General features: G+C 40.0%; 1 protein-coding gene across 1 annotated transcript in view; it reads left to right on the forward strand.

Annotated features, from left to right (window-relative positions):
- Positions 1-5,105: 5,105 nt before the first annotated feature.
- The window catches only part of LOC145395587 (ionotropic receptor 93a-like), a 62,345-nt gene continuing 54,171 nt past the window's right edge, over positions 5,106-13,279 (forward strand). The window contains exons 1-6 of the mRNA XM_080269158.1: positions 5,106-5,229; positions 5,824-5,995; positions 7,297-7,373; positions 9,267-9,426; positions 10,807-11,072; positions 12,011-12,145. Of these exons, the coding sequence (XP_080125284.1) occupies positions 5,108-5,229; positions 5,824-5,995; positions 7,297-7,373; positions 9,267-9,426; positions 10,807-11,072; positions 12,011-12,145 (932 nt within the window). The 5' untranslated portion in view covers positions 5,106-5,107. The remainder of the gene's footprint in view (positions 5,230-5,823; positions 5,996-7,296; positions 7,374-9,266; positions 9,427-10,806; positions 11,073-12,010; positions 12,146-13,279) is intronic.

Raw genomic sequence — 13,279 nt, forward strand, 5'->3', positions numbered from 1 at the left:
TCTTTATTTTTTATTACTGGCATCTCTCTTTGCAAAAAAAAAAAAAATCGCAGTCAGTACTGAGTCGCTAGTTACTTAGATTAAGTTAGCATCATGTCAACCAGCGACTATGTACAGGAAGCCAAAGATATGGGTCTTACAGACCCAACCGAAATTAAGGAGTCCGTCCTCTCTCAGTTTAATTACGAACACCAGTGCGAGAGTGATGCTCGTGAAGAGCGTCGAATTCAGCATGACGAACGCGAAAAGGAGCATGAATACGAGCGAGAACAGCGCGAACACGAGCAGAAACAACGCAAATACGAGCAAAAACAATGGGAACTCGAGTTACAACAAGAGCGACAGCAACGTCAACGCGAGTTAGAACAACGTGAGAGAGAACGTAAATACGAGCGTGAAGAACGAGAACATGAACGTGCCGAGCGAGAAGCACGCGAAAACACGAATTTGAAATGTTGAAGCTCAAGCGAGATTCCTTGGCTTCAGACACATCTGGTGCAGTTGGTCCAAGCTCCACGAGCATTCTCCCTGCACATGTTATGGCGACCCCACACATCAAGCTTCCCCCATACAAAGATGGCAAGCGAATCGAGCCATACATAGCTCGTTTTGAAGACATGGCTCAATTGTATCAGCTGGATGATGCAGCTGAGCGGCTTCAGTTTCTTAGCCTGTTTGAGGGCCCTGCCCTCGATATTCTCCACAGAATTCGTGGAGACAATCTCACATATGGGATGATGAAGGCCGCACTCGTCAAATCGTATGGTCTCACGGTTGATGACACCAAGAGTCAGTTCATGAGGGCGCGTTTACAGGATAAAGAGACTGCAGTTTAGTTTCTTGACCAGCTTACTGCTTACTTAGATGAGTGGATGGAGAAAGATGAAACTCCTTCCACGTGTGAGGGGATAATTAACCTTATGCTGCGCATGCAGGTGGAAAAGTCATGGCCTACTGAACTTGTGGCTCAGCTTAAGATCTGCCAGGTAAGAGATGCCAGCCAAATGGTGAAGAAGGCTGACGCATTCTTTACTGCATACGGGTATCAAACTTGTAAGCAGCATACCTGGAACAGGAAAGCTGATAAATCTGGGAAACCATCTCAGACTGAACCCCACCAACAAGGCCATTCTCATAATAATGGCCAAGGTCCAAAACCGCAGTGGAAGGACCAGGGGCAAAACATTCAGAAACCTGAGTGGAAGCGGTAGAACAGGTACCCTAACCAGCAGCAGTATCAGCCACGCAACCGACCGTCGGGACTGTCTTTTTCACCACCAGCTCAAGTGAATAGGAGGCAGGAGGTGAACGCAGCCTTCATTCCTCAGCAGCAGCACGGTGGTCACATCCCTAGCAGTACAGGTACTCCCCCACAGTTCTCTAGTCCCACAGCGACAGTGAACACCCCTCCACAGATGGCCAATGCTCCATCTCCACAGGCAGTGAGTACGACCCCTCAAGTATCTAATTCACAAGGCACCATGTTTGCCGCATCATTTATTCAGCAGCCTCATGAGTGGCTAGCTGCTTCCTTCACAGGCCCTCCCACAGGTGACAGTGCCTTCCTTGTTCAGCCAGGGTTTGTGGGAGACATCCCTGTGAAGGTCCTGAGAGACAATGGTTCCTCAGGTTGCTCTGTCAAGCAGAGTCTAGTTCGGCCTTAGCAGTACACAGGTCAACAGATCCAAGCTAACCTTATTGATGGATCAGTGAGATTGTTCCCTGAGGCACGTATCCAGGTGGCATCTCCATTTTACACTGGTACGACACTCGCAGTTGTCATGCCAGAACCTTTATTTGACATAATCATAGACAATATTCCCGGTGCCAAGGATAGTTGCACCGAAGATGACGCTACTCAGACTTCGGCTGGAGAAACACGAGCCATCACTAAGGCTCCAGACTGTGTCACCCCTGTGACCATTGAATCGCCACAAGATCTGATGTGTAGCCAAATTGTTGTTCAAGAACAACATTCTGACCCGACACTTGCTGCTGTGTGAAAGAAACAAAAGGGTAGAGTGATAAAGTATTCACGGGGAGGTCGAGCCAAGTTCCTTCACAAACAAGGATGGCTCTACCGTGAGTCACGAACACCCGAGGGCGAGGTTCGACTGCAGTTTGTCGTTCCCGCCAAGTACCGCCAAGCAGTGTTAGAATGGGGTCATTGTTTAGCCTCAGGAGGTCACATGGCCAAAAGGAAGACCCAGGGCCTTATCCGAGCTGACTTTTTCTGGCCAGGGATGGGACGAGATGTAGATAGTCTTGTGCGTTCCCGCAATGTGTGTCCACGTAACACTAGTCAGTGACACGTCCTTCCTGCGCCGTTTGAACTCACCCATAATCTCTGAAGTAGTTGAGAGACAGGGTAGTGGTGAAGTGGGTGCAGACCTGACGTCTCGCCCATTGGCCCCACAGGACACATCATGTCCAGGGCCTGTACATACATATGTACCGTAAGTTAAGGGAGGAAGTTTGAGAACCCTGCAGAGACAGTCCGAGGCTGTGTATGAATTACCCTGTGGAACGTCTCGAGCTGTGGGCCTCCCTGAGGATTCCTGGAGAATGCACATTATCCACATGAGTGTTCACACCCACGGTGGGTGTTAAAACATGACCTGCCCGAGATTGCGTAGTGATTCTCAGCTTCCTGTCATTAATCGTAAACGTAGAGTTAGTTAACCAGTAAACTGGGTTCCATTAGCGAATCGCATTATTTGATGTCCTGCACAGACGCCCAGTCTTTTCATTCATGACACGTTCCCTGGTTAATTTAGCGAATCGCAGCATTTCATGTTCTGCACAAACGCCCAGTCTTTTCACTAATTAAGTTTAGGGTTTAACCATTAAACTGGGTGATGGAATATTGTTAAGGTGCTGTTCCCTCACATGCCGGCCGGGTGCGCCGCATGTTGAACCCTCACGCCAGCTTCTGGGGACTGGGTGATGGGATGTTGTTAAGGTGCTGTTCCCTCACATGCCGGGCGGGTGCGCCGCATGTTGAGCGAGGTGCATGCCAGGTTAGAGCTTCCCTGCTAAGAACCCTCACGCCTATGTTTCCTGGTTAATAATGTAAATAGTGTACTTTTTGTAACATAAGTACTGATTGCTGGGCAGAGAGAGAGAAATGATACTTTTGATGCTCCACCTTGATTGTTTTTGCAGGTGCAGCTGGTGGGTGCAGCATTGCCATGCAGATTAGCTGGTCGTTCCTGTCGCATGCTGCCGCCTCTTCTCTTCTGCCTCGTTGTCATTATTTACTATAAATTTGTATTACATGATTTTACACATAGGTACAGTTACACCACAACTGTCACACCTACACCGTGTATTACATACATTATGCAACATAACAATTAGTTGTTAACATAAATGTAGCGAATTTTTCGCTCAGTTGACCTGAGTACAGGATTTTTCACTGTCGTCACGGAGTTTTTCCCTCAAGCTTGCTTCTATTAACGTAAATATGAGTTTTTTTTTCGCTCACTGGTGACTGCGACTTTCTCCTGTAGCAGGATAGCACACACACACCACAGTGTGAATCTTGTGTGACTGAGTTAGGATATATATGTATGTATATTGAAATTTTTTCCCTAGGAAAAAATTTCAACATTTGATGAGGCGTAATGTCACGAGTTGGCTAATGACATTGGCTTTTGTGGGAAACTGCAAACTCTAGTGGAATCCCAGTTTATCATTCAGTTAGCCGCTCATTCGGTCGGGAGTCTTTTCAAATCAATTTTTCACTGTCATAAGTGATTGTCTTTGTGTGAGACATTAGCGCTTCCGCTGAGCAAGTTGTTTTGGGCATGTTTCGCTCATTCTAGCCATTAGAAATGTGGCAACAGGCTCCCTTTCTTTCCCACGAGTTAGTCAGTCGAGGTTTGAGCGCCACGAAACCAGGTTGGGCTAGAGCGTAGTGCTACCGTTCCTGATTTCCATGTAGTGTGATCGGTGAGAGACTTAAGCAAGTACAGTGTCCTTCCAGTAACGACACCCAGTCATCTGCTTAGTCCACTCTTTGACCAGTATTTCTTTTCGTTTTCCTAGACATAAGAGTTTAGTTAAGGTGCTGTTCCCTCACATGCCGGCCGGGTGTGCCGCATGTTGTTTTCCTAGGTTTAAGAGTTTAGCTTTTGAGTGAGTGAGTGAGTGCGATCTCTTTATTTTGAATTCATTTTGAAATGTAGCGATAAATTTATTCTTTTGTAATCAATAAATTTAACAGTTCCTTTTTTTCGAGCTTAATGTAATGTAAACTCGTGTTTCATTTCTCCATAATTAAGCTTATTTCCCTTATAGCTCCTAACTTGCATAAACGATTTGCTATTCATAACTGGTACTTAGGCCAGTCTTGTTAGCCTGTGCTTAAAATCCGTCGTGCCTTCTAGGAGTTAACGCATCAGCAAGAACCTGATATCATTAATAGTATCAGTTATTTATTGTCAGGGGTGAAGTCACTTTCTCCAGAGGTTAACAGTACTAATAAACAGCAATTGTGAGTAATTAGTCTCTGCTGTGTACTGTTGAGAAAGTTTATGAATTCTCGTTCTGAGAGAATCGGCGAAGCAAGCCGGCATAAAGTAATTATTGCTTGATTTTAGCAAGACAATTCATTGTCCCTGCTCTTCAGTATTATTGAACATTATCATTTAATAATGTTTACTTTAAAAAAACCCGTGACATATAGAACCAATGGCTCACGTAGGAAGCAAATAACTGGGCAAGATTAATCAATAGAAAACATCCAAGGTATCGAAAAGATGGCCCAATGTGACGAACAGACTAGAAGTGGAATTAACTTCATATATATATATATATCTATATATATATATATATATATATATATATATATATATTATTTTCGTTCATTCCTGCTACCGACAGAATATTTCATTCAGGAGACAATTTTTAGACTGAGGGGTTAGCTATACTTCTCTTAACGAAAAGGTTTAATTATAGCCTCGATTAGATATAACTCCCAAAGACTACATGAAACTGTCTCTTCATTAGCTAAAGGAAATGTAAAATTACACCCTTGTAATGTGGAGGGAATAAAGATAATTCATTCTGCCTGAAAACTTCAAACGTATTGTGCAGGTACAGCATGTTGGTTCACTTGCCGTACAGTCCTGACGGTGCCCGGGTGCTGCAAGTGGCTTCCTGGACCCCCACATCAGGTCTACGCTATCTCACACCTCCCACCCTTTTCCCGGAGAAATACACCAAGTAATGTGTACAGATTACTGGCCATTTCAGAACTGGAGTATCTTATGTACTCTGTTGAAATTACTGGACATTACAAAACCGGAAAAATATAAGTAATGTATCCCAATTACGAATATAGACTGAGCTATAACCATTTCATTTTAATCTGGCTTAAAACTGTCATCTCTTCATCTTGAATGGGTTTAACAAGAGATTAACACAAGAATATGGTGCTAGTCTTCAGAAAGTGTTATGGAAATGAAGTAGATATACAGCTTTGAATTTTTCTGCCGGAGGTCTGTAAAATATGTTGTGAAAGGTTGAAAATCTAGTGCAGATTAGTGTAAAACAGGTATAATTTGTGGCTGACTATACATGTTATGGACAATGTAATCAAAGAGAACATCGAGCAGAGAAACAGTTACTTAAATGAAATTAATATTAGTAATCCAGTAATAATGATAAAAATTTGTCATGGAGAACCTATACTTGCTTTGAATAATACCCAATAGCCTTTATTCCTACAACATTATCATAGGTTGAATAAAAAGTCACTTCCACCTAATGCTGCACTGCAACTTCAGTCCGATCAGAATATTACATTATTTTTGGCAGTTTCTATGGCGCGACGATAAACGTGACGGCTTTTACATATGAACCCTACTGGCAAGAGTCCATCGAGGGCAACACCACCAGGTACTCAGGCACTGACTACAACCAGCTGGTTACGGTTGCCCAGACCCTGAATTTTACTTTCCGTGTCCTTCCATCACGCAGCTGGAACGAGGTGAGAATTATATACTAGTCTACATTCAAACTTTTGCTGTTACTATCTGTTGCTGTTGTAAAGTAATTACTTTGAATATTACATCGGAGTTCAATATCAGCCTCGTTTTGCAATATTTAGTAGCCCATTCATCGGTCTCGTCAGTGCCACCTAAAACTGCATGATAAACCCAGGGATATCCTATTTGGTGTCTTTTATGAACCCTCCGTATGTACATAGATAATTTCAACCACAGTGCACCTCTGTTTGTGAGTGACGTCGTTTTTCTTGATTTGATATGCACCGATGGGTTTCTTTCGACTCTCTGTTTTGATATATATCTCATTATTTACACGATGTTATTAACTTTACTATTTACAGTTTATCATATTTCTCTTATAAAAGTTTGGTACCAAAAGCAATAATTTATGTTTCATTCTATTTATTTCCTAGCTGGCAAAACTAGAAAATTAAAGGAAAATTGCCTTAGATTGTCCATTATTCCTGGACAGTTTCCTGGCTTTGTCCAAGGGATAATTTTGACTTTGTAAGTTCTCTCTCTCTCTCTCTCTCTCTCTCTCTCTCTCTCTCTCTCTCTCTCTCTCTCTCTCTCTCTCTCTCTCTCTCTCGTATTAAAAAAACAGTGGAGGTAAAGGAATAACTTCCTGTCATCCCCCTGCTTCTTTGTGGCATCATGCTTCTCGCACTTCACAGAAGCGTTGTATATCCTGCCATATTTTACTGACACTTCAAAGATCATTACTGTTCTGAAGTGAATGCCTCTGTCCCTCCCCAGTAACGGAAGCCATATAACATCCGCCAAGCAGTGAACCCTAGTCCCCTTTCCTGTTTGCAAGGGTTACCAGGTTTTCTCAGTCCTCATGTATAAAAATGATCAAATCAGTAACTGCCATCATTCTGTATTTCACACTACCTATGACCTCTAAACTTTTAAACTATGTGTCCAGTCCAGACATCTCGAAATAAACGTGACGAATTTTTTTTCGTTCTTCCTACGAAGAACAATACGTTATTATACTTGGAGCCTTTGGCTCGTACTTTATTATGCACAAAAATGATCAGTTTCTTTCAAATTAGGAAGGGCATCTTGTTGATAAGATTTAAGGAATGCTACATCATAATTTTTAGTTCGAAACATTTCCCTGAAAGAGTTTATGGTAAAAATGACACACGAGGATATATATATATATATATATATATATATATATATATATATATATATATATATATATATATATATATATATATATATATAAACTGGGGCTTTCATTTCTATATTTTAATGTTATATTTACTTGCAGGTGACAGATCAGATGCAGGTTCGTAAATCATTCATGGCAACAGTGATATATCCTGTAATTCCACAAGATCTAGAGAGGTGAGATTCTAGGCTAAGGGCACCTTTGCACTGCAGTGTTCACTGTTGTTATTGATAATCCGCTTCAATTCCACATAGTTTTATGCAGCAAAGAAAACCTATACATTGTCAAAAGATAGAGATACCCTATGTAATCTGAAACTGCCTAATGTATTATTAATTATAGATAACGTAAGTGATGAGGAAAATAATTTTTGAATTTTGTTTTACTTGCTAAAGTGGAGTAACTAGATAATGAACCTGTCAGTGCACAGAAGTCAAGAACATTCTTCTAATGACTGCTTAGAAATATGGAAGTGCATTCTTTTGCTTGTTCTCAGTAATGACACTTCTTTTGGTTCACTTATGTTACTAAGCAACATTAGTAAGCCTAAGAAAGTCCAACCCATAATGAAGGGGTTAGAAACTGGCTCGGTTAACTCATCTTTTAAAAAGAATCTTATTTCAGCCGATGAAATGTCAGTACCAACATGTTATAGTCTGGTAGTGCATCCAAGAAGGACTATAGATTCATCAACAAGAAAAAAAAAATTTCCTCCGCCTAATTCTTGGTTATTTTCGTTTTCCCAACATAATAAACAGGACTTGGAAGGATAGATGGATGGGAAGATGATGATGGAGTTGTAAATAATATACCGTAGCTTCCTGTAGTCTGACACTGTTCGATGGTAAAGGAAATGATCTGGAAGGTATGCATGGAGCCATAAGATGATGATGAACCTGGAGATATAAAAAATCTGTAATATTCCGGTAATTTCCAGATGTGACTTCAGTTTCAGCTGCAATAATAATAATAGTAATAATAATAATAATAATATTATTATTATTATTATTATTATTAATATTGTTATTATTATTATTATTATTATTATTATTATTATTATTATTATTAGCTCCAATAGCGAAGCTGGTATTTTTTCAACCTGCCCATCTTTCTGTCTGTCCGTGTTTCTGTTGGCACATAACTTCGCAACCGCTCAAGAGATCATTACAAAATTTTACGGGTCTGTAGTAGACAAAAAATCTTTGAGTTCGAAATTGGTGAAAGTAGGTCAAGATCTGTGGGTCTGTTATCATGATAGCTTTCCAACCGCTCAAAATATCATCACAAAATTGTACAGGTGTGTAGAAGGGATGAAAACCGACGAGTTAGAAATTGGTGAAAGTAGGTCAAGGTCAAGGTCATATTCCAAGCCGCGCTAGATATGTATCGGCTTGCGGCTGGTGTGATTCCCCCGTTAGGAGGGCCTGTAGTTATCCCCCACCTTACGATGTGGAGCAATAATGATCTTCTCTGCCTCAGTGTGTGTGTGTGTGTGTGTGTGTGTGTGTGTGTGTGTGTGTTCCCATTATACCTCATGAACGGCTTGAGCTATCAACATGAATCCTTCAAGGTATTAAGATATGGCCAAAATCTTGGCCGAGTTCGAAAATGGGCACTCGAGGTCAAGGTTTAGGTCATAAACATGGCTGCCAAAAATCAAGTATTATTTACAGCATGCCTGTGGCGCAATTATATCTCAAAAACGGCTTGAGCTATCAACATGAAACCTTCAGAATATCAAGATATGGCCAAAATCTTGGACTTGTCCAACATTATATTCTGGTGGGCAATTAGCATCCGGATTCCGAATGCGTTACTTTCATTCTTAGTTACCGTATTATTATTTTTGTTATTATTGATATTAGTTTTATTATAACTACTATTATTTTATTAATAATAATTTATTACTGCTATTATTACCATTATTATTATTATTATTATTATTATTATTATTACTATTACTATTATTATTATTGTTGTTCGAGAACAGATTCTCTCCTATGGTTAGATGGAACAAATGGCTATAACATCTACAAACGTAGCCTCTTTAATTACACCAATGGTTCCAGATGGGATTTCACCTTCTCCTATGATCAAACTGCTGGTAAATTCGCCATGGCCACGCCGGTCATAACACCCAGTTGGCTGAGCTTCTGCTACCCATTAAGTGGCCAAGTGTGGATCGGTGTCTTGGCTTGTACGCTGACTGTCTGCTTCACACTTGTCAAGGTAAACATGCAAGTGGTCAGGCACGGGCACATCCAGTATTAGTAATAACAGGCAGCAGAAAACTGTTCCTTATGTTATTATTGTTATTATTATTATTATTGTTGTTGTTGTTGTTATTGTTGTTTATCATAAATAAGTTAGACGTGGGACATTCTCAATTAGCAGCCCAGGGTCGTCTTCCAGTGTTAGTTACACACACGAAAATATATTTTCACAAGGCAATGCTTCAGTTTAGCTCTTTCAGGATATTTACACAAATGTGCTTTACTCTAGCGAAGCACAATATTGTTCTTCATTTTAGCGAAGTCCCGTATGGTGCCAAATATGTCTGTTGCCATTGTTCTTTATTGTTTTATACTCACCGAGGACAATGATGCATTTAACCCTCTCATGGTCGCGTTTTCTTGTTTTTCCCTTTTATATCACATGAGCCAACAGTATACGATTTACATTTAGGTGAATGTGTCAATGGAGACAGTTGCTTATTCTGGCACCATGAACACTCCCTTGGTCAGGTTAATTCTATTATCTTTTCCAGTTAACTCCAAACGATAGGTTCAAGTGAGTGTTTAACATGAGACTCACAGGTGAAAGTCAGAGTGAGCAACAAAGAAATATAATGGAAAAATATCAGTTTAATTTTGCAGCTATAAGTACAACGACTCTTCTTGGATGATGTTAGATTCATGCAATAAGAAATTAAAGAATATATATTGCTGTTTTTATACAACATATCCTTAAACACTTTGCTGGAATACATATTTATGGTATAGATGAGTAAAGAATGGATTCGGATTGTTACTTCCACCCCGAGCCTATATATACTACAGCCACCACTGTCATGTAAGTGGTGGGCTACTTCACACTTGTTGATTTCTTGAAACCACAACATGGAATTATTAATTAATTTTGCTTTCATACAGTTTTAATTTGGTCTGCCTTTTTCGACGAAGAAAGAACTTTAGCCATTCCTAATCAAATGAACTCTAAAATAATGAATAATAAATCATACCCTCACTATAACCAATATCTGACTATTCCATGACATTTTCACTCTTTTACAGCGTGCTATATGTAGCCGAAAAATTACATTAAGAAATGCAGAAAAAGATCAAAATTACTTTACGAAACTGGACAGACCAAGCAGCTGGCAAAAAAAAAAAAAAAAAAAAAAAAAATGTGCAAATGACCTCATTAGAATTGCGTGTCTTCCTGACGGTAGCAGATGCGAGGAGGTGCACTTTCTATCATGGCTCGTATTATCAAAACCATTCCACTGTCCGAAACATCACTGCTCGCCCCAATGACACAATAATGAAACAGCTACACATTCATATTATTGTATATGTACGTATATCACTGTATATGTATGTTTTACAGATTACGAGGAGGAAAACGTGGCAAACGCGGCATGGAGTGCTGAGTACTGGGTCGGTGGTGCTGGAGTCTGTGGGCACCCTGTTGGGCCAGGGACTGTACGGACGCCTCTCAACCAGCCAGTCCAACCACATCCTGGTCGGCACTTGGTTGTTCTTCAGTGTGGTGGTGGGCACAGCATATCGCGCCAGTCTCATGGCTTCCCTCACCCTCCCAAGGCTGCCACCAAGACCAGAGACAATTGAGGAGCTGGTCAAAGTAATTGACAGGTGAGATATCGAAGAACAAACGTTTGGATGCAAAGGTGTTGGATGAAATTAAAAAGTAAGTTAATGCTGGGCCCTTTGGTTATGTTCTATCACTGCATCAAAGATCTTAAACCCCCAGTTCTATTTTTCCCCTCATTAACCAACACATCACACAGTGAGTTAGTTTTCACACAGCAGCTGGTGTTTTATTCAAATCCTTCGATACGGTACTTTCAGCCTTGATTGTTCAGAAGCAGGGCAACACTGAAAGAATCAGTAAATGATGTTCTCAAGTACCACGTAATACATCATCCGGGTTTACTTTTTCTTTTTTTTTCTTTGCTTTTGTGCTCACCGCTCTCGCAACCTTATTCACTTCCACAAGCATTGTTTTCCAGAGACATCACTGCCGTACTGTCTTTCGCTTATGCTTCCTCCACTGTCTGCCTTAATACGTGGACTAGATCCACACATACTGTAGCACTTTGGAAATTATTCAGTTCATTGCGTATCATATATTCAGACAGTTGTGTAACTTTATTTTTATTATTCCTATACTACAATAGGGTAAATGCAAGGAATGTGCTGTAATAAACGGTAGACAGAAAGGCCAAATAAAAACACTATAGCTCAATAAGTCTTTCTGTTTAACTTGCCCCAGTTATTTTTTTTTTATTTAATCTGTAGCTTATTTCACGAAACTCAGTGGCAGGAAGAGACAATACTACATCTTGCTTTCTTTCCATAGCACTTCTTCGTGACTAGCATCATATCTTGGTTTTAATTAATTGTCACAAGTTAGCATTCGAGATGCAAATATGACATTTTTAGGCCAATTTTAAAGTTAATAAAAAAAATAAATAAATAAATGTATCTTGAAGTTAAGTTTTGGTGTTGCGTTATTCTAGGGGCCTCAGTAGTAATACTAATTAAACAATTTTTATTTGTACATGTTACAGGGTGACAGCAAGATCTTCTGGTGGTACATACACGAAGTTCTTTTTAAACTCGGAATCAAGTGCCTTTAGAGAACTTGGGAGCATGATGGTCGAGGGAGATGACATGGACGGACTCAACGCAGCTCTGAAGATGAAGTGAGTTGGTTTTACTTACAGTAATACTTTTTTTTTTTTTTTTTTAATAACAGAACAGAGAAAAGAAAAACAAATTACTAAAAAAATCCATACACCACATTACTGGTCTCCTCGATTCATAAAAATCTGTAACAGTTGTGCTTGAACAGCTGAAGGTTGAAGTTTGGGGGGAAACAACTCTTGGAAAGCAAGTTGCAAAGATATGCAGTTCGGGGAATAAAAAATTTCTGATAGGCTGAAGTTCTGCAATATGGCAGTGTGACATTCCAGTTATGAGAGTTACCAGATGTCCATGTAGCTCAAGGGAAGGTATGGAGAAGTGGCACAATGGATGCAACTTCGTCTGACCATTTGCCATAAAAGTATCTCTAAAATAATGGAAGGTAGGCAATACTCCTTCTTACCTGTAGGGGAGGAAGTCTATTTGTAATATCAAGCTTACTGATATTTCTAAGAGCTTTATTCTGATTTTGTCTAGTTCTTTTAGTGCAACCTGTCCACTTTCATTCCACAAGGGTGAGCAGTATTCCAGCTGAGAGTGCACATGACTCTTATAAACTATAGCTAAATGCTCATCAGTGAAGAAACTACGAACTCTGTACAATAATCCAAATTTTCTCTGAGGCAGCTTTAGCAAATGATCTGACATGAGAGGTCCAGCTGAGGGCATTGTTAAGTGAAACACCGAGAATTTCAGTACTTTTGCAGATAGGAATATTAGTAGCACTGAAGATATTATAGGAATCTGGCACTGTTTGTCTATCAGTAAACTGTATATATTTGGTTTTACTAGCATTAAATGAGACAAGGTTATTTTGTCCCCATTCAGTCATCCTAGATAAGTCTTGATTTATGGAGATGGCTGTACTGAGTTGTGAGTTAGATTAAAATTTGTGAATGGGTATTTAAGTGTGAATGAACTGTGAAGTGTTGAGTCATCTGCATACGAATGAATTGATTATGAGTGACATATGAGATCATTAATATGAATTACGAATAGGGTTCGAGCCAGAACTGATCCTTGTGGCACGCCGTTGGTCACTGAAGGATATTTGAATATACATCATCTACTTTATATTTCTGTCGCTGAAATATGAGGATATCAGAAAAACAAAAGATGTTAGTACATCGATA

Source organism: Coenobita brevimanus, chromosome 32 (genome assembly GCF_032717465.1).
Source record: "Coenobita brevimanus isolate Jiangsu-jjx chromosome 32, ASM3271746v2, whole genome shotgun sequence".
NCBI classification, from domain to species: domain Eukaryota; kingdom Metazoa; phylum Arthropoda; class Malacostraca; order Decapoda; family Coenobitidae; genus Coenobita; species Coenobita brevimanus.